Below are 26,314 nucleotides of genomic sequence, written 5' to 3' on the forward strand. Positions count from 1 at the left end.
GATAAAAAAACACTGTGGGTCGTTGGAGGTGAGAGGTCATGTGAATAGACCTTGAGGAATATGTCAAACCAGAGATGAATTAGCAGATGCCTGGAAAATCCCAGGAGCCCAGTTTTGACAGCATTGACCTGGTGCAATGGATCGCCACCCCTATTTCCCCTCTTTGCTCCACCGGAGAGCTCAATGTTCCTCAAGAATGAATAAGAGAACCTCCTGCTGTAACTACACAAGTTCTTCCTGTCCATCAGCATGAGTCACTTTCTCTACATTCCAGACCTAAGAAACAAAGAGGCTTGGTCAATACCGAATCAGATGGCCCCATGTGTCAATTCAATGTGCCTAGGGTAGAACAAGAGGTTGACTGGACAAGGTCCAGATACAGGATAGCACATGGAGGAGTCTGTCACATATGCAATGCCAGAGCAATGGAAGGCCAAAGGTACTCTACAAGGGGAGTGGTCATGGTGACATGGACACCATGCACAAGTAGAAGGAAAAATGCACAGAAAATAGGAGGTTAATTAACTCTGCAACACCGAGCCTGGGAGTATTAATGAAGATTAATATTACACGTTGCTGATCAGGCAATAAAGACACTGTGGACAAGTGACCTTCACAGCAAACTGACAAAGGCAGCTGCTCTCCCCAGTCCTTCAGCCCATATATTGTGCAGTCCAAACATTGTCCTTGTGTCCTCACAGTCAGCAAACCTTGTGTGCAGGCCTCTGAGAAACTGGGCAGGGTGAGAATTCTCTGCTAGTCCCCATGTCATTATCTTCCTTCCCATAGCCAGTCACTGCCATGCCTCTGTCAGACACCTCACTCACTCTGTAAACATCCCTTCAGATCTTACAAGCCACAATGCACCCAACTGTGCAGACTCCATGTTCCAAGTCTGTTCCTTCATACGCCAGATCTCAGATTCCACTGTTCACTGGGTATCCATCGCTGACACTGTCAGGTTTACCAAAACTCCCTTTCACCTGCAGGCCAGCATGGCTAGCTATCCAGTCTAAATGTCCCCTTCTTTGTCACAAGAATGCCCACCTGTTGCAAGGCATCCTCCCCTCAAAGAAGCTTACCAACATTCGAGATGTCAAAAGCTACCTCCAGGTTGCTACCATTGTACTGGATGGCTCACTCCTCATTCGGCACAATGTTCCCCTTGACCCCTCCAGAGAATTGATGATCATTCCACATGATGTCCTGGCAAGCCTTATCATTGCTCCCCACCTACATCTTGGTCACCCATCATATTATCAACTCAAACCAGTCACCCACCGATATTTCTACGTACTTGACATGGACGCCTCTACTGAACGGGTCACAGCTAGCTGCCACACTCTCGCTGCTCTCTAGACCATTCTGTATACTGTCGTCCCCTTGTCTTCAAATGACCCTCTAGAGGAGATTGGCATCTCATTTGTTGTTGACATTATCAAATATGAACAATAATTGATTTCAGTTTTTCGAAAGCATGTCTTTTCATACACAGCTGTTTTCATCATTGCCAATGAACACCTTGAGGGAATGCTCTCCTCTAGTTGTGCATTGGGTTTTGTCCACTATATGGACCGATCCTGTCCCTGGGTTTCCCACCCCATTAGGAAACACGCTGCTTCAAGAAAACTGCACTGAAATTGAACTCGGGGATTGAAGAACCTCAACAAGAACCCGGTAGCAGAGTATGGGAACTGGAGGATGAGCTTCTACACCATGAACAACATGAAGACCTGTTCACACCTTTCACACTATCCATCGCCACCACAAGACCCGACTCATGTTTTCATTCACAGGTCTTTCTGCGAGAGAGTTATGGACACAGGAAGACCAGTTCACCAATGTTCAGATTCCCGTCTAATCCGAAAGGATTATTGAGATTCAACATTGGTTCCACCAGGTCAACTACCCATTTGGTCAGAAATCCAAGGCCCTCCCTAGGAATGCAGCCAACACTCACCTCAGTTGATGTTGATAATCTGGTCTATCTTCATGCTGATCGCAACAATTCACAGGCCTGCCAACCCTACTTGGTTACCTCTTTCGATGACAGCTGGTGCAATATTCGCAAACTCATCAGTTCCCCGCTCCATAGCGCAGCTTATCGACTCAAGGGATCGAATGCTACAAGGTCAATTCGTTCTGCCCTGGCTCTGCAATCTGCTCCACTCCAGCTATAGTTATACTAGCCACTGTTAACACTCCATTCATCCAGCCCATTCCCAAAAACCTTAACATACCGGATGAGTTGCCTACGCCTTCCACAGCTCCAATGCTGTCAACTATGGGTTCAAATATACAAACTCCACAACCTGCGATGGGGCCCTCGATCCTGTCTCAATCACTGACCTCAGGTCACATCCCTGATGCAGTGACGCCAATACAAGCATGATCTTTTTCGCCTACTCCAGTCCAGGCCCCCCATTCGCACTGGCCTTTAGCATACCTAGCTAGCTGTCCACAAATACCTCATTCCCTCAGTGCCTGCTTTAAAGCTGCACAACTCGTCAGAGACGCCTCCGAAACATCCAGCAGATTTTATACTTCCGGATTAATGCTTATAATGGGGGCAGAATAAACCCCAGTGGCTGGAGGGTAATCTAGCCCTGTGAAATGTGTTTGTGTGCCCAGTATGTCTACCATTTGCAGTGGATCCCTATGCATGTGTTTGGAATTGCCTTTCACATAGGCATTTTTATTTCTTATGTTTTTAATGTTGCATTCTTTAGGCACCCATGTTCACTTGAGCATTCATTTTGATACTAAGAAGCTGTTTACATATATTTATCTTGGATTTTTTTCACAATATTAGCAAATATAAGGTGGGAATTGGATGTACAGAGAAGAGAAAAAGAAGTCACGCCATTGTGTGTTATCACCCTCTGGTGGCTGGGAGGCATTTCCCATGTGGGCTCAGCCATTTTGTAACGTTTATTGTAAAGCTTGATTTCATGGTTGCATTAAACCACAATATATTCACCTAAACACTGCTGATATTGTGATCCAACCTGAAGGTAAACACAGTCCACTGGCAGAGATTGGATGATTTGAGGTGTCTCTGCACTGCTTCCTAGCTGTCAATAACATTATTTGTTCAATAGTTTATCCTCTTACAAAATGTTTCCAATGTTACACATATTTACCCCATCTTCTGAACTGAACTTTACACACTGGGGTGAAAGTAGATCCCCTCCCCCTGCCTTGGTACACAGTATGACAATGCCCGCCCCCCTCCAGGGTGCATGCATCCCCATACACACCTCCCCCCCACCCCCCCAGCATGCACATGTCCCCAATACCACCTCAGGGTGCATGTGCTCCCACTCCCTCTGGAGTGACTACGTCCATGGTAAACACCTGCCTGATCTAGATCCCGTCCTATTTTCACTCTGTTGATTTCACAGGCCAGGCTCGAGAACAGGAGGGTGACCCACTCCCTCAGCTGGAGAAAAAAAAAATCGCTCCCCGAGCAGTAAGTTGACAATACCAGGGGAGTTCTTCATTGGTAACACACTACACCCATATACTGAAGCCCAGGGAGTGAGGGGACAGTGCACCAAGGCCAGAATTAGCAGCGTCAGAGCAATCTAGAATCGAGAGGACAGTGAAGGCACATTAAGCACTCAGGAACAGCAGTAGTCCATTCAGCCCCTTGAGTCTGTTCGCATGCTATAGTCGGTCTTTCCTTTAGTTAGAATCACACACATGTTGATCTGTCACGACATTGTTCCTGGAATCCTTACCCTCCACAGCCCTGCTTTAAAAACTGTTGCTTAGACTAGACATGAATGGTGCAAAGCAGGGCCAGCAAGTTGCAGTGGGACAGGGAGGGGCAGAGGGTGTGAATGGATTGGTAAAGACATTGTGGGTGGGGAGGGCTAAAAAGGGCAGTGTGAGTGGAGGGAGTTGTGGTAGTGAAGGACAACACCCTCCATTTGATGATGTACTGGAGCACAGCTTTGTAATGTCAGAGAAGGAGCAGCATGTAACAAAATGGCAGCTCCAGGGATATTTCTTATAGGGACTGGTTGAGCCATTACCTTTGAGACAATACGGAACAACTAACTTCCTCTTTAAATTCATGCTGATTTACAGGAGCAACAGCTCAATACTAGAATATGCAGGGTTACGGGGAGGAAGGAGGGGAGTGGCACAAGGTGAATTTCCCATTCGGAGAGCTAATGCAGACATGACGGGCTGAGTGGCCTTCTTCTGTGATTCTGTGAATATTCAGACCCAAACTGTGAAGAGTGTAGGCTCCATGTGGGCAGTGCAGAATATTTGAAAAAGGTCTGACAGGTCTTTGAAAGTCTGGAATGGCTTTCAAATCCCTTTGAGAAGACACCTGATGGTGCTGACAGGAATAAACAACAGGTGCCCAAGAAGCCACACTGGGGCCTTGCTGGCAGTTATAGCCAGACTGACAGCACAAGCTGCCAAATCCAAACCCTAGCTCCTTGACAAAGCATCAGACTGGAAGCTGAAGTGTTGGGCAACAGCTGTAAGTGGCCAACTAAAGGTAAGATTGACTAAGAAATCAAAGGAGAGAGAGAGGGTGAAGAGCAGAGAGAGAGAGAGAGAGGCAAAGGGCAGAGAGAGAGAGACACAGAGAGAGAGGGGTGGGCAAAGTGCAGAGAGAGAGTGAAAGAGAGACAGAGAGAGAGAGAGAGGGAGGTGAAGGGCAGAGATGAAGAGAGAGGGGGCGAAGGAGAGAGGGGGGGGCGAAGGAGAGAGAGAGAGGGGAGCGAAGGAGAGAGGGGTTGAAGGGCGGGGGGATGAAGGGCAGATAGAAAGAGGGGATTGAAAGAGAGGGGCGAAGGGGAGAGAGAAAGAGAGGAGGGCGTAGGGCAGGGGGGGTGGGCGAAGGGCAGAGAGAGAGAGGAGGGGTGAAGGGCAGAGGGTGAAAGAGACAGAGGGAGGCGAGGGAGAGAGAGAGAGAGAGAGAGAGAGAGGGAGAGGGAGGGAGGCGAAGGGCAAAGAGAGAGAGAGAGAGGGAGGGAGGCGAAGGGCAGAGAGAGGGAGAGGGAGGGAGGCGAAGGGGAGAGAGAGAGGGAGGGAGGCGAAGGGGAGGGAGGGAGGTGAAGGGGAGAGAGGGAGGGAGGCGAAGGGGAGAGAGGGAGAGAGGCGAAGGGCAGAGAGAGAGAGAGAGAGCGCGGCGAAGGGCAGAGGGTAACAAGGAGAGAAGCACACAGAGAAAAGAGGGAGGAGTGAGAGCTACAGCAGCAGACACGCACAAAAAAGTTCAAATTTGCACTTTAACAGCTGGGGGGAGTAGGAAGGCAAAGTACCTCTGAAGACCTTTACAGGAGGTGAAATCTGTGCAGAGTTGGAGCATCCAGGGGTGACACTACAAATAGAAGGATGTGCAGCACAGTGCCTATGAAGACTGGCAGTGAATCTCAAACACATGCACGAGATTTGCATAACTGTCTTTGTACAAAGATTCAGGCAGAATAGCTTGTTGGTTTAGGAGGAAGGAGCAGGGTCATTGAGTTCACTTTAAAGGGACTGTTACTGCTTCAGAAAACATAGGAGGTAACGATCCTGCTCTGGATTCCTGGGAACGCTAATGCTGCCCCTGTCAGGAATCACCATTTCTAATTCTGAAATGGCGGCAGTGTTTCATCCAGTGAGAAAGAACAAACGAACTTGCATTTGAATAGCACCTTTCATGACCTCAGGACATCCCAAAGCACTTTACAGCCAATGAGATACCTTTGAAGCGTAGTCGCTGTTGTGAAGCAGCTAGCGCAAAAGCCAACTTGAGCACAGCAAGATCCCACAAATAACCAAACAGATAATCTGTTTTTAGCGATGTTGATTGATGGATATTGTTGGACTGCTCACCAGGGAGATCTTTCCTGCTCTTTGAAACTGAGCCATTGAATCTTTTATGCCCAACAAAGTGGACGGACTTAGTTTAACATCTTAACACAAAAGACGGTCCTGCTGACAGTGCAGTGCTCCCTCAGTGCTGCATGGAAAGTCAGCCCAGATTTTGAGCTCATGCCTCTGGTGTGGGATTTGAACCCACAACCTTTCTAACTCAGAGGGCCATGAGCCACTTTAGTTCCAGAGTGGCTTCACTACTGGAGCAGGTAAAGTTAAATTTTTCTCCACCATCCTTATCGCCAATGTTGTTATCTATTTTATATGTCTCAAGAGCAATGCAGAAATGGCACTTAGTTTCCAAGTGTGCAACAGGTTTATTTACAAGAATTTTAAAATATCTCTGCAAACACAAAATGTCTGCACCATGCTTATAGCTCAGCTCCTGTGGTGCCCTTCTTCTTTGCACAGAGTCCACATCCAGGCTTAACCAATCAAGCACAGTGAGCATAGATCAGTTACCAGTTTCACATAATCAAACACAGGACAATTGAACATTTCAGATCAGTTACGTCACCCACTCAACCAACAGGTTAAAAGGAAGCTGGGACTGGTCCAATCTTTGGGTGAACAGCAATGCCAGCAGGCCCAAACCTATACTGATAAGTCTGGCATTCTTATTAATAAACTAATGCTGCAACACAGGGCCACGCTGCATCAGCAGCTTACTACCACCCATCAGAAGGGAAATCTTGATTTTCAAGTGTCTCAGAAGCCTTATGAATAGAGCAGATTCACAGCAGTTAAGACATGATGAATTATTCCATTCTGCCAGCACTGGTTACCATCTGCTCAAACATTTCACACCCACAGTAGGTGCTGAAACATCTTCCTTGTGCACTGATCAGCCAGATACTGGAGGAGTGAGACATCGAGTTGATGAAAGAATCCCTCAGCAGTCTTCCATCATGTTCTAAGAGGTGAAAAATACTCAGAACAAGAGCAAAACCTAAAGTTAATCAATGACTGTGGTCAAGAGGGGCAAAAGTGAAAATGGGTACACTCCTCTGGGACTGTTGTCTGTATCTGGACCCCAGGTGGAATTCATATGTGCTCTCTGGGATAAATCTGACTGTAACTCTGGCTGTGCAATAATACAATACCATGACCAGTGAATCAGGCACCACTTTTATGTTGCTTTCCATTTTGCTTTGAGTTGACATCAATGCAAAAAAGGAAGAGAATTAAATGGACAGCTGATTCCTTAGCACCTATTTTATACGATTTCACAAAGTTAATATCTTCCCTTACTCTCAAGTTAATGGTGTCCACCATTAGTAGTGCCCACAGTTCAAGCATAAACTGGCAAACTCGCTCCGATACGTCAAGTGAGGGATGTGGACTCTAGTGCAGTAAGGAGCATTCTTCTGTTGACGGGACTGAGGGATGTTGTTGGTACAGATCAGAGGGAGTTTTGTTGATCCTGAACCTCGGCATACCAAGCAGGGAGTGCTTGATGGTATCACCAAAACCCAACTGTGTCACAACATTATGCAAAATGGCCCATTGCGGTTCACATACTGACACTGTCATTCTCCAGCTCCCATTCAGCCCACATGGTTTTTAAGCCAGCACAGTTTCAGTTCCAATTCTGACAGCTGGATGCCTATCAGGTGGTTCCTAGACTTCACACTGCTAAATCCAGCTGGAAGATCCTGGACACTGGAGGCTGGATTTTGTATTTTGGGTCAGGTCCCCAATGCAGTCAAACGTTGGTCCCGACCCCGCACTGTGACATGAGCAACAACCTGATATTGATATTTGCTGAATTGGACAATTAGTGGCCATCCAATTAATGGGGGGGGGGGGGGTCCTTCGGGCCGACTGGAAAATTCCAGTCAACCACTGATCATTGGCTTTTTAGTTATCTTGAGAAGCTACCCGTTGCCCCCAGTCTGCCCTGCAGGAAAAGGACTCAGGAGTCGAATAATGCCAACAATCAATACACCAGCCGGCAGCGCAAAATCCATCCACCTCAGTTTCTGCCCTCATATGGGACATAAATCCTGCCCTGGGTCTCCCTCTAGCATGTGGAAGCCAAATTTAGCAGTGTGAATGACCAGAGCAGGCTCAGAAAAGTCACCCTCTCAGGACTGCAATTCCAACCATGTCAGTATAAAACCGTAGAAGACATGAACCCTTTGAGGCAATGGTTTTACATCCATAGCCACCACTAATAGCATCAGGTTGTTTCAAATACAGCACAGAAACAAACTATTGAACCCACGGGGCATCCTCCCAGCATTTTCCAGCCAGTTCCATCAGGATATCACTCTCTTCCTTTCTCCCTATTGTTTATCGGTCTTCCCCTTAAATGCAACTTTCTTATTTGCCTCAGCCATTGGTACCAATGTCCCCATTCTCACCACTCCCTGGGTAGAGAGCCGTCTCCTGAATTCCTTATTGAATTTATAGGTGACAATCTTATAGTTAGGTTTGGTTTCTCCCACAGATGGAAACGTCTCCCATACATTTACCATATCAAACCCCTTCATGATTTTAAAGACCTCTATGAGGTCACCCCACAGCCTTCTCTTTTCAGAAGGATGGAGGCTCAGCCTGTTCAGTCTTTCCTGATAGTTATAACCTCCCAATTCTGGAATCATTCTTGTGCATCTTGTAAATATGGAAGCAGTTATTTACAAAAGGTAACTAAATACAAAAGTAAACAACAATTGTTTTAGAGTTACATTTGAAACAGTAAATGGGTCAAAGATTTGCATTTAACCTGTAATTTGAAAACACTGGTCTGATGAGTCTAGTATGGGATGCACCAGTATGGGAGATGCATCTCGTCTCCCCCTCTCCAGTATCCACCCTAAGTGAGCATTCTTCACATTTGAGTTTAAAACCAGGAATATCTGCAGGCTGTTCCATCATGGGGTGCATCACAGTGGTTCCACTGTTTTTTTGAGGATCCAGTTCAAGAAAAACAGGAGAAGAAAATGCCCCTATGATTTTTCTTCAGTTGCTCCCAGGAGCATCTGCAAGATTAATCTCTTGTTCAACAAGAGCTCACAATCCTAGCTCAAAATCTTGGAGAAGGTCTTAGGCCCATAACCTTCTAACTCAAGGAGATAAGAATGCAACAACTGAACCAAGCTGACAACATAGCCCAGGCACTGAACCTGGGGCTCTCCCAGTCTGAATGAGTCAGTGTCTCACTTCAGGTGCCAGTCAGAGGGAATAGCCAAAAGTAAAAATTTGGAACTTTTAGCCCATAAATCATTTGGAGTCAAACTTGGCAGCAGCACAAATGGAAAAAAAAAATCAGAGAGCTCAGCACATACAAATTAGAGGGAAATGTGCCATCCTTCCCTGATCTGGATTACATGGTTACTTCAATCCCACAACATGGTTGACTCTTAACTGACCTAGTAGGCCATCAGTTATATCAAACTCTAGGTAACTAATTACCTCCTTGATAAATAGTTGAAAAGGAAATTATTGCAAGGTTATGGGGAACGAGCACGGGGATGATTGGATAGCTCTGCTTCAGAGCCAGCACAGGCATCATGGGCTGAACAGCCTCCTTCTGTGATGTGTCATTCTGTGATGCTATGAACTAAGATGGGTACTAAATGGCAGTGACAGCCACATCCTGGGAATTAATTTTTTTTTAATTCAACCATGGTTGAAAGTAGTGATCCTCTATGAACTGAAACAAAGACACCTACACACGCAATGCAATGAATTCCTAGTTACAAAAATACAGTGGCTGTAAACAGCACAAGCCCCTTCCCCCAGCCACCCACCAGCACAGACTCGGGTGACATTGTGATTCCCTTGTACTCAGCCTGCCCACAAGACAGAGCAGAGAGTGAAAAAAGACAGAAGGGAACCCAGAGAAAGAGGCAAGAGGAAAAGTGGAAGGAAAACAGATTGAAATGAAAAAGGCTGCCACATGAACAGAAATACCTACAGCTGCAAACGCAATTCCCCAAATATATTGCAAATAAAGCCATTAATAAAAAACAAATTTTACAAATAGAGGCAGAGAGTTCAAGAGTCAAGAGGCAATGATAAATTTGTATAAAACATCACTTAGGCCACATTTCAAGGATAGGATTGCCAGCCTTTCAGCACTGGCCTGGAGTCCCCAGGAATTGAAGATCAATCTCTGGGACACTACATCATCAGGACATTTTTTAAAAATTGTTTTTTTTATTGTTTTCTTTGAACATTTCTTTTTACCAGCTATAAAATATTGAAAATGGGAAATAAAGGCTGTTTGGCTGACAGTCGAGCATCATCCAATTGGCTAATGAGTTATTTTGCTTTCCAATTGATGTAGGAAGGCAGCACGTCACAAGGATGGATGTGTTAGCCGATTAATGGCTGGAGCATGAGGGAAAGTCATGTGATGAATCCTCCAGAAATACATTTAAACACAATGGGCAACCCTATCACAGGAGTCTGTTCCATTATAGAAAGGACATTAAAGGAACAGGGAGTGTACAGTTTTAATTCAGCAAGGATGATGCCAAGATGGGGAAACTATATGAGGAGAGACTTGAGAGACTGAGGGCGGGATTTTCCAGCTCCTCTTGCTGGTGGGATCTTCCGGCCCTGCCAAAGTCAACGGAGATTGGAATAACTCTCCAACACCGCTGTGGGGAAACGCGGCACAGCGGAGGCCGGAAAATCCCAGCCTGGATTATTTCCACTGGTGAGGCCGTCAAGAGGTGATTTAATGGTCGTTCTTAAATTATGCAGAATTTTATTTGAGTGAATACAGAAAGATTATTTTGTCTGTCTGATTGAGGAGTCAGTGACAAGGAAGCATCAATTTGAAATTATGAGAGTGGGGATGTTTTGCCACTGGGAATTTTTGAGACAGAGACAATTGCATCTTCTGAAAAGAGAAAATTCGATAAACATATGAAACAAAGGAAAATGTAGGGTCATATTGGAAAGAATATGGGACAGTGGGCTTAGCTTTGTCTTGCTCTAATAAAGGGCCAGCACAGGCACGATGGGCCAAGTGGCTTCATGTATATAAAATTGTGTGGTTCTTCCATGTAATTGTAAGGAGTTTTGCCTTTAGGAAGTATTCATTTAAAGATATAGAACAGGAAACTTTAAAAGAAAACAGACACTCATAGCAGCTTCCTGTTGTCATGGAAACTGTAAACAATATCACATATCAGATGGGGCTGGACGGAGTGAACCAAATCCTTGTCACTTACCCTGAAGTGAATATAAACCCAGAAGAAAAACCCCACAGAAAATATTTGTCAAGAGGTGTTATAGAGGCTGCTGCCGGGGCATCAAGACAGCAACTTCAAACTACACATCAATACCTATAGTTCTAGCAAGTCAAACACATTCAGAAAGAAAAATCTGAAAGAGATGTAGATTAAGCAAATATGGATTTTCAACCTCAGTGTCCACCAAACCCTACAAAAATCCCATAGTCTCACCATGCGTAATATTTACATAATCCCAGGTCATGCAGCTCATTTCCACAACGATTGTGTTTATTTGGCCTGCACCATCATAGCGCAAAACTAGCTTCTGTACCCCGAGGTGTCTTACATAATGGGAACCAACTTTATCGAGGACGCAGCTAAAAGCCATGCTGTCGAACTAGCGAAGGGGCCATTCCTCATCTTTCTATTGTACATTGTCACTTCCTCCTTCCTTGGACTTTATTTGTCTTTCTTTCTCTGCATTTTCTATCCTAACCATCCACCCACTTCCATTTCTAACACTGGGCTTTCCACAGGCATTTATTACAAACCCACCAACCCCTACAGCAACCTGGGATTATGCTTCCTCCTAGAAAACCTCCAATCACTTTCTCCTAGCTTCTCAGTCATCGCCACATCTGCACTCATGTCTCCATTTTCCATTCCAGACCTTCTGGCGTGCTCCCCATCCCCAACCCACAGTACACCACCTCAACCAAGGATTCCCCTCAAGCAATGGTTGGTAGCATCCCATGGACAAAAGTGCTCCTCTTCCTATCTCCCCACTCTCACCACCCCTATCTTTCCCCTCAACAATAACAGGATCCCCATGCCTTCACCTTGCATCCTACCAGCAGTCACGATCACAAGATTTTCCACCATTTTCAACAGCTACATGATCTGACCAATACACATGTCATTCCTTCTCCTGGAGGAGTACTACCCACAGTGATGTACAAACCAAACTTTTGCTACCTCACCCCAACTTCCTCTGGCCTTATGCAACCACACAAGAAGCAGTGTCTATCCACTCACTTTCCCCAATGTCCAGGGTCTTAAATGTTTCTCCCACGAGGAGAGGGGTTTACTTGCACCTCTAATCTTGCAGCTGGTGTCACTACACAAAGTGAGCTCTCCTCTACTTTGAGATTGGATGCCCAACATACAGTGTCTTCATCCACCATTTCCACTCTGTGTGAAAATATGACATTGAGTAATAAAACTGATATTTAATATTTATGACTCAAGCATATGAAAAATATTGCAGCTAATTTCAGCCTTATAGAAGGTCAGGGCAATATTCATTCCATGAATGCAACTGGAAAACGTCCAACACAGCTTTCTGGGTTAAGGAGAATGGCTAATCCTGATCGCAGACGGTAAGAAAAGACATCTTTCTGTCACATCTTTCATGACCTCAGATGCCCTGAAGCACTTTACAGCCAATGAAACACTTTTGAAGTTTTGTAACTACAGCAGTAAAAAGAAAGGCTTCAGATAATTTTACATATAGCAAGGTCACAGCTATGTGATAGCCATCAGATCAGTTTTAGGTATCAGTGGATATCTAATGCACGCCCGACATCACCGTGCGTCATTTTACACGTAGGAAAGTGGGCCCTGCCCCCACTCGCCGACCAGAAAATTCATTTGACTTTGGCACAGATCTAAATCATTGTTGGAATTCAGATTTTGAAATTCCCATTTTCACAGCAATACTCCTAAACTGATCTCGTTCCTTATCTGCTTTGAAGCCTGTCCTTATGGTGTCAGCCATGGTTCAGTGGGTAACACCATAGTCTCTGAATCAGAAGGCCCTAGGGTCAAGTCCCACTCCAGAGACTTGAATCAAAAAATCAAGGGCTGAGACTCCAGTGCAGTACTGGATGAGGGCTATTCCACAAGGGCTGAGACTCCAGTGCAGTACTGGATGAGAGCTATTCCACAAGGGCTGAGACTCCAGTGCAGTACTGGATGAGAGCTATTCCACAAGGGCTGAGACTCCAGTGCAGTACTGGATGAGGGCTATTCCACAAGGGCTGAGACTCCAGTGCAGTACTGGATGAGGGCTATTCCACAAGAGATGCCATTTATTTTGGATGAGATGTAAATGGACTGTGACCTCTTGAAGAAGAGGAGTTCACCAAGGTGTCCTGGACAATTATTTATTCCTTAACCACCATCAGTAAAACAGATAGATGATTTTTAGATATATAAAGGGTAAGAGAGAGGCAAAAGTGGACATTTGGCCACTGGAAAATGACGCTGGAGAAGTAGTAGTGGGGAACAAAGAAATGGCAAAGGAACTGAATAGGTACTTTGCGTCAGTCTTCACAGTGGAAGACACGAATGAGATCCCCAAAGTTCAAGAGAGTCGGGGGGACAGAGGTGAGTATGGTGGCCATTACCAAGGAGAATGTGCTAGGAAAACTGAAAGGTCTGAAGGTGGATAAATCACCTGGACCAGATGGATTACACCCCAGAGTTCTGAAGGAGATAGCTGAAGAGATAGTGAAGGCGTTAGTGGTGATCTTTCAGGAATCATTAGAGTCAGGGAGGGTCCCAGAGGACTGGAAAATCGCTAATGTAACTCCCCTGTTTAAGAAGGGAGTGAGGCAAAAGATGGGAAAATACAGGCCAATTAGCCTGACCTCGGTTGTTGGTAAGATTTTAGAGTCCATTATTAAGGATGAGATTTCAGAATACTTGGAAGTGCATGGTAAAATTGGGCAAAGTCAGCATGGTTTCATCAAGGGGAGGTCGTGCCTGACAAATCTGTTAAAATTATTTGAAGAGGTAACAAGTAGGTTAGACAAAGGAGAGCCAATGGATGTTATCTACTTGGACTTCCAGAAGTCCTTTGACAAGATGCCGCACAGGAGGCTGCTCAGTAAGATAAGAGCCCATGGTGTTAGAGGCAAGGTACTAGCATGGATAGAAGATTGGCTGTCTGGCAGGAGGCAGAGAGTGGGGATAAGGGGGTCCTTCTCAGGATGGCAGCCAGTGACCAGTGGAGTTCTGCAGGGGTCAGTGTTGGGACCACAACTTTTCACTTTAATCATTAATAATCTAAATGAAGGAACTGAGGGCATCCTGGCTAAGTTTGCAGATGATACAAAGATAGGTGGAGGGACAGGTAGTATTGAGGAGGCGGGGAGGCTGCAGAAGGATTTGGTCAGGTTAGGAGAATGGGCAAAGAAGTGGCAGATGGAATACAATATGGGAAAGTGTGAGGTCATGCACTTTGGTCGGAAGAATAGAGGCATAGACTATTTTCTAAACGGGGAGAGAATTCAGAAATCTGGAGTGCAAAGGGACTTAGGAGTCCTAGTCCAGGATTCTCTTAAGGTTAACTTGCAGGTTGAGTCGGTAGTTAGGAAGGCAAATGCAATGTTGGCATTTATTTCGAGGCGACTAGAATATAAAAGCAGGGATGTGCTGCTGAGGCTTTATAAGGCTCTGGTCAGACCACATTTAGAATATTATGAGCAGTTTTGGGCCCCATATCTCAGGAAGGATGTGCTGGCCCTGGAGAAGGTCTAGAGGAGGTTCACAAGAATGATCCCAGGAATGAAAGGCATAACATATGAGAAACGTTTGAGGACTCTGGGTCTATACTCGATGGAGTTTAGAAGGATGAGGGCGGATCTGATTGAAACTTATAGAATACTGAAAGGCCTGGATAGAGTGGACGTGGGGAAGATGTTTCCATTAGTAGGAGAGACTAGGAGAGGAGGGCACAGCCTCAGAATAAAGGGAAGACCTTTTAGAACAGAGATGAGAAACTTCTTTAGCCAGAGGGTGGTGAATCTATGGAATTCATTGCCACAGAAGGCTGTGGAGGCCAGGTCATTGAGTGTATTTAAGACCGAGATAGATAGGTTCTTGATTGGTAAGGGGATTAAAGGTTATGGGGAGAAGGCAGGAGAATGGGGTTGAGGATCTTATCAGCCATGATTGAATGGCGGAGCAGACTCGATGGACCGAATGGCCTAATTTCTGCTCCTATGTCTTATAGTCTTATGTCAGAATAGATATCAGATATCAGAACTAACTATTTTGCAATTACATAGAAATGTTCACATTATTTTGACATCTCAAAGCACTTCAGGGTCAACAAGTTACTTCTGAAAGCACACAGTCACTTGTTTTGGGCAATGTAGCAGCCAATTTGCACACAGCAAGCTCCCACAAACAGCAAGGAGATGAGGAAGGCCTCAATCTAATATCTTAAGCACAAGACAGCACCACCAACAGTGCAACACTCACTCTGTGCTGCACTGGATTATCTGTCTAGATTAAGTGCTCAAGTCCCAGGGTGAGGGTTCAAATCCACAGCAGTCTGACTCAAGTGGCAAAAGTGCTACCTCTGAGTCAAGCTAAAACTTGGGGCAGAGATTTCCCTCCATCAGGGGGGTTTTGTGGGAGCGGGCATGAACCTGATTGGCACCCCCAATCAGGGACGCACTGCCATTTTACGTGGGTGGGCCAATTAAGGCCCACCCAGCATGACGCATGCCCAGAAGCGCTGAGCGCTCCCTGAGTCGGGGCCTGCGCATAAAAGAGCGCAGAAATCTCCCTGAGGCACAGAGGTGCCTCAGGGAGATTAGTTTAAGGTTTAAAAAGTTAAATGAAGAAAAGAAAATATTTTAAGACATGTCCCCTCATGTGAGTGTCACATGATCTGGGACATGTCAATGCATTTTTTCAGTGTTTTTTATTAATTAATAAACCCTTCATGAAACCTCATCCCACCCGTGGATGAGGTTTCATGAAAAATGTGAAGGCCGCCTGGGCTCTTGGCCTGCCCGCTAACCTTAAGGTTGGATGGGCAGCATGTTTAACAACTTTAAATACTTTGTTAATGGCCTTAATAGGCCTTTGACAGTTCAGCGGGTGCACAGCCCAGGCAGCTGCGCGCCCACTGAACTGAAAATCTAAATGCCACGCGGTGACGTCGGGATGCACACCCAATGCCACCACGCGTCATTTTACCTGTCGGCGAGCAGGTCCCGCCCTCCCGCTCACCGATCAGAAAATTCTTCCCTTGAACATGGATCATTTGAATCAAAGCACTTTGAATAAGAGACACGGTATTGGGGTCATGATTATTAGCAATCCCTCCAAATGCTGCCACTCTGTCAGACTTTGTGACAGGGAATTCAGTCACTGCAGAGTTCCAAGATCCTGCTCATTTTATTTAAGATATTAAGTGCAGAATTGGACTCCTCAACTAGAGGTTGTCACACTTTTTAACTGAAATTGTACAGGGAGTGCTGTTTGATGAAAACAGATTAAACAAAAACACAAGAGAAACATCCACCAATTACTGATGTGCTACCGAATCTGCCAAATCAGATGTGTAATCCTCAGCCCAACACCAGGCCTCTGTCAGTCCATCTCCTAGCAACAAGGCAAGTTATTTACAGCATGGTACAGATAGCAGGCTAATATTCCTCAGAGTTCAAGTCCATGCCAAAGGCACAGGATTGGCACTGGCATTTCCACACTGCCACAAGTTCCACAGTGCTTGCCCCGCATTGCTTTTTAGTAGTTTTGTAAAATAATACCTCCAGGTCTTTTTAGTAATTTTTCATTTTTGGGGCATGGGCAATGCTGGCAAGCACAGCATTTATTACCCATCCCAATTGCCCTTAAGACTGAAAATAGTCAAAAGCCATTGGTGTGGGACTGGGGTCATATATTGGCCCGACTGGGTAAGGATGGCAAGTTTCCTTCCCTAAAGGACATTAGTGAACCAGACACTCTCACATTCACTTTTACTGAGGCCAGCATGTTTTGTATTATTATTTTCAAAAATAATTTACATAGATTCTCAAATATGAAGTTAGCTTGCAGATCAGCTATGATCTCCACTGGTTTGATTGGGTTAAATGGCCTACTCCTGTTCCTATATTCCCAAACTCGCATTCTCTGGATTACTGGTCAAGGTCTCTGGATTACTAGTCCAGTAATACAGCCACTACACCATACCCATGTAATATTTTAAACCACACTGCATGTCTCCGCAGCATTACTCAACCACGTACAATGCTAGAAGGGATTAAAATTTTCCGAAACCAATTGAAAATTACCCAACATTAAATATCCAACCAGACATAGGTTAATGAGAAAATGTTGGCAGAGAGCTTCCTCAGCCAACATGTATATCCTTCCTCTCAAGGAGGCACAAGCCTGCCTGCTTCCCGCCCACCAGCACCCCCCTCCCCCAACCCCCTACTCTGTTCAGAAACACAAACTGCCAAAACAAGGTCCCCTAAATGATATAATGGCAGTCAGAATACCATTGCGAACAACTCCAGAGCAGATTGAAATATGCTTTGCATTCAATCTCAGAAGATTGACATCACTGGCAAAGCTGGCATTTATTGTTCATCACTCAATGCCTTGGGAAGGTGATGGCGGGCCTGCTGGTTTATCACGGTGGTAGTCTTTGGCCTCCCACAAGGTTACATTGGGCACTAGTTTTTCTTTTCAAACAATCCAAAACTTCAAAACTTGTTTGCCACATTTCTGACAGGCAGTCTAATGGTCGTTGCACTGGACTAACAATCCCAAGATGATGAGTTCAAACCAAGATAAGTTGGACATTTAATGGACTGGCACCAAACATAAACTCTGTAACTGATCCATAGTCCCCTTCAGGGGAAGAGAATTAGTTGCTCCCATCCCAGCCTGATCGACACATGACCAGAGTCTCACATTGACTCTACTGATGGGTGATAAGTTCAGCTTTGCCCACATCTCAGGAACATGTTTTAAAAAGCGACAATATTGCTGAGAAAAAAAAATACTGTTGAAGCTTTTTGTCCTGCAAGTACGCCAAATCTCATGTATCTGTCCTGATGAGTGCAAGATGAAAAGCTTCAACAGTTTGTCTCCTTCTTCAGCAACCCCCAAATTCTGTACTACCAAACGACTAAAAAAACTTGAGGTTCTCAATATGTCATTATTCTGGAAAAAGGAAACAAGGGACAAGTCCTCAAACAGGTATTGTAAATGCTGAGAGAGTTTACAAATCTTAGGTAGACTAGTCAGATAAAAATCAGTGACAATTCATTCTCATGACCTCCACAAGGAGTGTGCCTTTGGTTAATGGTAGCAGAAGGTTGAGTTAAAGCAGTTCTAAAAACCATGCTCAAGAATACACAGCCACCAAATTTCACGATGAACAAATCTGGAATAAGCAGCAATTCCTTGGGAATAAAGCATGGGCTAGCATGGTACAGTACAACCTAACCTTTAGAACCAGTGCCATGAGAAGCTCTACTCAGATTGGCAGGCAGCATAAATAATGGGAAACTGTAGCTCAGCAACAGTGCAACTTAGAGGCCCTGAGGTTTGGACTTTGATTGTTTAAAAAGCCAGGTGACCAGCCAACGCCCATCATGCAGGACATGCCAAGCTTGAAGGGGGCAGGAAAGATAGTAAGAGGGTCATATGGGTGACCGCGATCTTGTGCTTTAAAAAGCTGTAGATTGCAGGGAGAAGGAACGATTGCCTGTATGATTAATACAATACCAAGAGAGCTATGGACCATTTTACTGAGTCGTGTTTCAATTGGCACCACCCCACTCTGTCTCAGAGTCTGAAGGTCAAGGGTTTGAGTTTGAGGGACTGCTTTCAATTAAGGCATTAAATCACAGCCCTGTCTACCCTTTCAGCTGGATTTAAAAGATCCCAGAGCATGAGTAGAAGAGCAGGGGGTTTCTCTGGGTCCTGGCTAGCATTTACCACCACCCACCCTCCTTCAGCATCAGCAGACAGATTAACTATCATTTATCTAATGGTGGCACTCTGCTGTTGGCAAACAGTAAATTAGCTGTTATGCATTACAAGAATAACTGCATTTTAAAAGGCTGTAAAGTGCTTTGGGATGTTTTGAGATTGTGAAAGGCGTTACGTAAATGCAAGTCCTTTCTTCCTTCCATGAATATGCAGTTGGATGGATGCCCATCCCTTGACAGGAATTTCCACGAGTTGAATAATCACCTTGGCTGAGCCAATGAACTGGACTGGATAGGATATTACAGCATGTCCACGTAGTATCATTACTGTTTCCAAGGCAACTCACTCCAAAGTCTGATGGTGAATCACTGACCGGCGGGAGGAGCATTTGCTGCACTCACGTCAGAATTTTTAGTTAAAACTACCCCCTTCCCAATTTTCAACTCAGATTGGAGACACCAAGACATCTTTGGGAACTGGGTATCAACCCTGTGGTAACTGGCCCCAGGAAATATTCCTCATATGTGAGCAGAGAGAATGAGTGTATAGCAGGGTATTCGACTGTGACACCATCACAGCAGAGCCCAAGAGACTCACAGATACACATGCAAGGGTCAGTGGGTTGTCATCAGGAGCAGGAACATTAGCTGTTCTCCCCACTTGTCACACCATGTCCCGTAGCCCACAGATGCCCCAGCTGCAGCATCTGGACCTTGGTCCCAGCCAAACCAGGAATTGAGCCTGGGGTTTTCCTGACCATTATGGCTCAGTACTCCGCAGCCAAGGCACTAAACGTCAGAAGCTCTGTAATGTAACAGCCAGAACCATTGGGAGCAACTCCGAATGGATTCTCCGCCTCTGAGAAATAGCACAATATAAAAGGAAAGGAAGATGGATTAGACAAACACACAAGAGACTCCACAGAATTCAGTCTGTACATTCCTTCTGCCTGAATATCTAATGCAATGTGAAAGGTTCAGTTTAGTGTGAATTCATCTGAACTTTCACTCAAAAACAAGGGATTATCCGGCTCCTTTGGGAATGGGAAGGCAGTGCTGTGTACTCAGTGCTAATAAAACTGAGCAACTATTTCCCATCAAAATTAAGAACAGAGAGAGAGAGAGAGGGGTGGGAAAAAATGAGCAAATATATCTGTGAATGGTATTGCTGAGATAAGGGGTATGTTCGAGTAGATAGGAAAAATAATTCTTCTGCTGGAAGAGTACAGAATGAAAGGGCACAACCTTAAAATTAGAGCCAGGTCATTCAGAGGTGATGTCAGGAAGCACTTCTTCACACAAAGGGTAGTGGAAATCTGGAACTCCCTCTTCCTGAGATCTATGATGTTAGGTTATTTGAAAATTCCAAAATTGAAATTGATCGATTTTAGTTAGGCAAATGTATTAAGGGTTATAGAACCATGATGGACCAACAGAGCTAAGATACAGAGCTGCCATTATCTAACTGAATAATAGGCTCGATGGCTATTTCTGTTCCCAGGGCCTCAGCTTGTCCCCTGATTCAGCTACAACTCAATCCCTACCTCGTAAGGCCATGTTTTGTATTTGCTAACAGCTGTAAATGTGTCAACCATAACTGAGGGAGTAGCATTCTCACCTCTGAGTCAGAAAGTTGAGAGTTAGAGGCCCATTCCAGGGACTAAAGCACATTATCCAAGCTGGCACCCCAGCGCAATACAGAGGACGTGCTACATTGTTGGAGGTGCCAACTTTTGGATGAGGTGTTAAACTGAAGTCCCATCTTACTTTTTTTCTCATTCTAGGAATGTGGTCAGCATTTATTGCCCACCCACAAAATAAGCAGGTGGTGCTGAGGTCTTGCAGGGTTGTAAAAGATCCCGTGACATTATTCAAAGTTCAGAGTTCTCCCCAGTGTCCTAACCAATGTTTATCCATCAACCATCACCACTAAAACAGACTATCTGGTCATTATCACATTGCTGTTTGTGGTATTTTACTATGGGCAAACAGGCTGCTGCATTCCTTACATTACAACAGAGCCTGCACTAAAAAAAACCTCACTGGCTGCAGACTACTTTGGACAGCTTGAAAGGCGCTAAATAAATGCAAGACTTTCTTTAATATAGAGCCATTAAAACAAATGTTTTTCTCCCTTACCCAAGGGGACGCTGGATCAGAGCTGGGTGAATCTGCTGGACGCCCAAAGCAAATCCTGAAAACAAAATAGATCAGATATGAATAAAACTTGCAGGAGAGAACAATGCAATACTGTGAGACAGAGCCAGATACATATTTGTGGAGGTGGGAGGGGAGGGGTGGCACAATGGAGGGGTGTTATGGAATAAAGCTCTTCCTACTCTGGCCCCAATCTTGATTTTTTTTTCATGGGATGTGGGCTTCGCTGGCTAGTCCAGCATTTATTGTCCATCCCTAATTGCCCTTGAGGTGGTGGTGATAAGCTGCCTTCTTGAACCACTGCAGTCCATGTGGTGGAGGTACACCCACAGTGTTGATAGGGAGGGAGTTCCAGGATTTTGACCCAGCGACAATGAAGGAACGGTGATATATTTCCAAGTCAGGATGGTGAGTGATTTGGAGGGGAACTTCCAGGTGGTGGTGTTCCCATCTATCTGTTGCCCTTGTCCTTCTAGATGGCAGTGGGAATGGGTTTGAAAGGTGCTAAGGTGCATTGGTGACTACTTGCAGTGCATCTTGTAGATGGCACACACTGCTGCTACTGCACGTCAGTGGTGGAGGGAGTGAATGTTTGTGAATGGGGTACCAATCAAATGGGCAGCTTTGTCCTAGATGTTGTCAAGTTTCTTGAGTGTTGTGGGAGCTGCGCTCATCCAGGCAAGTGAGCAGTATTCCATCAGACTCCTGACTTGTGCTTTGTAGATGGTTGACAGGCTTTGGGGAGTCAGGAGGTGAGTTACTCACTGCAGGATTCCTAGCCTCTGACCTGCTCTTGTAGCCACAGTATTTATATGGCTGGTCCAGTTCAGTTTCTGAGCAATGGTAACCCTCAGGATGTTGATATGGCTAGCCCAGTTCAGCTGCTGGTCAGTGGTAACCACCGGTATATTAATAGTGGGGGATTCAGTAATGGTAATGCCATTGAACGTCAAGGGGAGATGGTTGGATTCTCTCTTTTTGGAGATGATCATTGCCTGACACTTGTGTGGCGTGAATATCACTTGCTGCTTATCAGCCCAAACTTGAATGTAGCCCACATCTGGCTGTATATGAGAATGGACTGCTTGCATTTGAGGAGTCGCAAATGATACTGAGCATTGTGCAATCATTAGTGAACATCCCCAATTCTGGCCTTATGATAGAAGGAAAGTCATTGATGAAGCAGCTGAAGATGGTTGGGCCGAGGACACTACCCTGAGGAACTCCTGCAGTGATGTCCTGGAGCTGAGATGATTGATCTCCAAAAATCATGGGCGTCTTCCTTTGTGCCAGGTATGAATCCAACCAGCAGAGAGTTTTCCCCGATTCCCATTGACTCCAGTTTTGCTAGGGCTTCTTAATGCCACACCCGGTCAAATATTGTCTTGAAATCAAAGGCAGTCACTCTCACCTCACCTCTGGACTTCAGCTCTTTTGTGCATGTTTGGACCAAGGCTGTAATGGGGTCAGGAGCTGAATGGCCCTGGCGGAATCCAAACTGAGTGTCAGTGAGCAGGTTATTGCTAAGCAAGTGCCGCTTGATAGCACCATTAACAACACCTTCCATCACTTTGCTGCTGCAAGTCCCAGTGTTAATGCCCCTCCCAACACCTTGTCCCACACCAGCTATCCTTGATGCCTCTCTGAGCTGGGTTTGAGATAGCCTTTTGTCAGGGATCTGCAACCATAGGACACTGTGGCAAAAATGCCTCAGGGCTCCCACACACATAACACTTAAAACCAGCATCTCCACCAGTCTGACTTGCATTCAGGTCCTGGAGATGAATGGAGAAGATGTCAACTGACTGACCTGCACGGGTAGGATTGTTCAACTCTGATTGGGGTGTAAAGCAGACAGCAGATCTGAGGTCACTCATTATACAATGGTGCTAAAGGTAAACATTTCCGTGATGGGCTTCACACAAAATTGCATGTTCTCATGACCCAGTTATCTACAGAATTCATTCAACCTGTGACCTGCTCCATAAAGAGGTGCTCCCTGGGAGGAGTCTAGGTTCCTTTAGCCAAGAGAACAGTCTGACAACTATCAAGTAAGTTCACTGGGCGGGGAGTAGGACTGGTGAAAAAGGTTCAGCCATTTAGGTAAGGGAGTGTCATTGTATACAACATATCTCAGACTCAGGGATGCACAAGACGAGTTCTTGTATTCAATATTCAGGAGGGCAGCTTCTCTGTACAGAGGCTGGTTACTCACCAGTTTGTATGGCTCTTGGTTTTGCTCCCAAGTAGGCTAGATTGACATTGGCTTTTCTGCCGTCGATGATGGGATTGGGATCTTTACATGCTCGGTCTGCTGAGACCCTGTCTGCCATGGTGACCTGCGACAAATAAATAAATAAACAAACAAAACTGTTAGTCATTAAACCAAACCACTGCGCGCAGCTCCCTTGGTGGATCAGCTGGTAAAGATATTAGGAAATTGAGCCATGCTGATCCAGGACGGCCTGGGCTGGATTGCTGACCGTAGCTGATCCAGGCCCAGCAGAAGTGTGTTAACTAGCCTTACAAATCTCTTGGGCTAGAGCAGAGATGTCAGTAACACCAGTCTGCCAAGGCTCTTGACGCAAGCTCACACAGAAATAAACCATTCTTTGTGCAGTGCAGAGGATGACACTTCAGCCTCCAATGAACTATGTCCCAACACCAGGATAGTGTGGGGACAGAATGAACCTGAACCATCGCATTTATAGAGAGGGTCTTTAATACCAACAGCCTCCAGTTCTTTATATTGAGTCTTTCACAAACTCAGGATGTCTCAAAGCACGTCAACAGCCAATTTGTTTTTTTTAGGCAAACGTGGCAGCAAAATTCTGCGAACAGCACTGAGACAAAAGAGAGGATAATCTGATATAGTGATATTGGCAGAGGGATAAATAGCGGACAGCACAGCCCATAGTGCTGTGGGATCTCTTACACCCCCCAGGAAGGCAGATGTGGCCTCGGTTTAACAACAATTCCCTCAATACTGCAGTGAAGTGTCAACCTCTGGTGTGGGGCTTGATCCTGTGAACTTCCAATTCAAAATTGACAGCGCTACCCCTGAGTTAAACACTCAAATTATATGAATTTTCAAAAAGCATTTGATAAGGTTTTACATAACAGACTTATGGCAAAGATAATGGCAAATGGAATTAAGAGGAATGTAGCCACATGATAAGAGAGGTGGGTGAAGCACAGAGTGAAAAGTGGACGTATAAAAAAAATTAACTCGCATTTATATAGAGCCTTTCATGACCTCAGTACTTCCCAAGGCACTTTACAGCCAAGTATAGTCACTTTTGTAAGAAACACAGCAGTCAATTTGTGCACAGCAAGACCCAACAAACAGCAATGTTATAATGACAAGGTAGTCTGTTTTAGTGGTTTGGTTGTGTTGTATCTTGTTCATAATTCTTTTTTAGAATGTTAACTTTTAGTTTTAGGAATTAAAGTTTTAGCTGCAGAAAATGGGGGCGTCTGGTAAGAAACTGATAAGCAACTCTGATCTAAATGCAACTCAAACAAGCCTGGGTTTATTATACTTGTGTTTATACAAACACATGAATTAGGAGCAGGAGAAGGCCACACAGCCCCTTGAGCTTGTTCCGCCATTCAATAAGATCATGGCTGATCTGAATGTAACTTCAACCCCACATTCCTGCCTCAGAGAAAAAACTTCTCCTCATCTGTCTTAAATGAGCAACCCCTTATTTTTAAATAGTGACCCCTAGTTCTAGGTTCACTCACAAGAGAAAACATCCTCTCCACATCCACCCTGTCAAGACTCCACAGGATCTTAAAGGTTTCAATTATGTTACCTCTTACTCTTCTAAATTCCAGTGGATTCAAGCCTAGCCTGTCCAGCCTTTCCTCATAAGACAACCCGTCCATTCCAGGTATTAGTTTAGTAAACCTTCTCTGAACTGCTTCTAACCATTTATATCCTTCCTTAAATACTCCAGATGTGGTCTCACTAGTGCCCTTTACAACTGAAGCATACCCCCTCTACCTTTGTAATCAGTTCCCCTCACCATGAAAGAATACATTCTATTAGCTTTCCTAATTACCTGCTGTACCTGCATACTAGCCTTTTGTGATTCATGCAGTGGGACACCCAGATCCCTCTGAATCTCAGAGCTCTGCAATCTCTCACCATTTAGATAATAAGCTTCTTTTTTATTCTTACAGTCAAAATGAACGATTTCACATTTGCCCACATTACACTCCATTTGCCAGATCTTTGCCCCCTCACTTAACCTATCTATGTCACCGTGTAGCCTCCTTCCATCCTCTTCACAACTTACTTTCCTACCTATCTTTATGTCATCACCAAATTTAGCCACCATTCCTTTGGTCCCTTCATACAAGACATTTATGTAAATTATAAAAACTTGTGGCCCAGCACTGATCCCTGTGGCACACCACGCTTCATATCCTGCCAACTAGAAAACGACCTATTTATGCTAACCCTCTGCTTCCTGTTAACCAGCCAATCTTCTATCCATGTCAATATGTTACCCCCTACACCATGAGCTTTTATTTTCTGCAATAGCCTTTGATGTGGCAATTTATCAAATGCCTTCAGGAAATCTAAATACAATATATCCCCCTTTATCCATAGCACATGTGACTCCTTCAAAGAACTCTAATAAGTTGGTCAAACTTGATTTCCCTTTTACAAAACCATGTTGACTCTGCCTGATTGCCTTGAATTTTCTGAGTGCCCTGCTATAGCATCTTTAATAATAGCTTCCAACGTTTTCCCTATGACAGATGTTAACTGGCCTGTAGTTTACTGTTTTCTGTCTCCCTCCCTTTTTGAATGAAGGAGTTACATTCGTTATTTTCCAATCTAATAGAACTTTCCCCAAATCTAGGAAATTTTGGAAAATTAAAACCAATAATCAACTATATCACTAGCCACTCCTTTCAAGACCTTAGGATGAAGTTCATTAGGACCTGAGGATTTGTCAGCCCATAGCCTCAACAATTTGCTCAATACCACTTCCCTGGTGATTGCAATTTTCCCAAGTTCCTCCCTCCCTTCCATTTCCTGATTTACAGCTATACTGAAGCAAAATACCTGTTTAATTCATGTGCCTTCTCCCTACTTTCCATTATCAATTCCTCCGATGCACAATATAGGACCAACGCTCACTTTGTTAACCCTTTTCTTATTTAAACATCTATAAAAAATCTTATTATCTGTCTTTATAAATACTAGCTAGCTTTCTCTGATTTTTCTCTCCTTATTAATCTTTTTGGCATTTTTTGCTGTTCTTTATATTCTTTCTAATCTTCTGACCTGCCACCTGTCTTTGCATAATT

The 26,314-nt window shown here is 44.7% G+C and overlaps 1 protein-coding gene across 2 annotated transcripts in view; it reads right to left on the reverse strand.

Annotated features, from left to right (window-relative positions):
* LOC121287417 (RNA-binding protein 38-like) overlaps positions 1–26,314 on the reverse strand; it is a 47,749-nt gene that overhangs the window by 14,279 nt on the left and 7,156 nt on the right. For both annotated transcript variants that reach the window (XM_041205277.1, XM_041205278.1), the window contains exons 2-3: positions 23,202–23,325; positions 20,969–21,023 (exon numbers count right to left, since the gene is read on the reverse strand). In XM_041205277.1, the coding sequence (XP_041061211.1) occupies positions 20,969–21,023; positions 23,202–23,325 (179 nt within the window). The remainder of the gene's footprint in view (positions 1–20,968; positions 21,024–23,201; positions 23,326–26,314) is intronic.

The sequence above is a fragment of the Carcharodon carcharias genome, chromosome 14 (genome assembly GCF_017639515.1).
Source record: "Carcharodon carcharias isolate sCarCar2 chromosome 14, sCarCar2.pri, whole genome shotgun sequence".
In the NCBI taxonomy this organism is placed as follows: Eukaryota; Metazoa; Chordata; class Chondrichthyes; order Lamniformes; family Lamnidae; genus Carcharodon; species Carcharodon carcharias.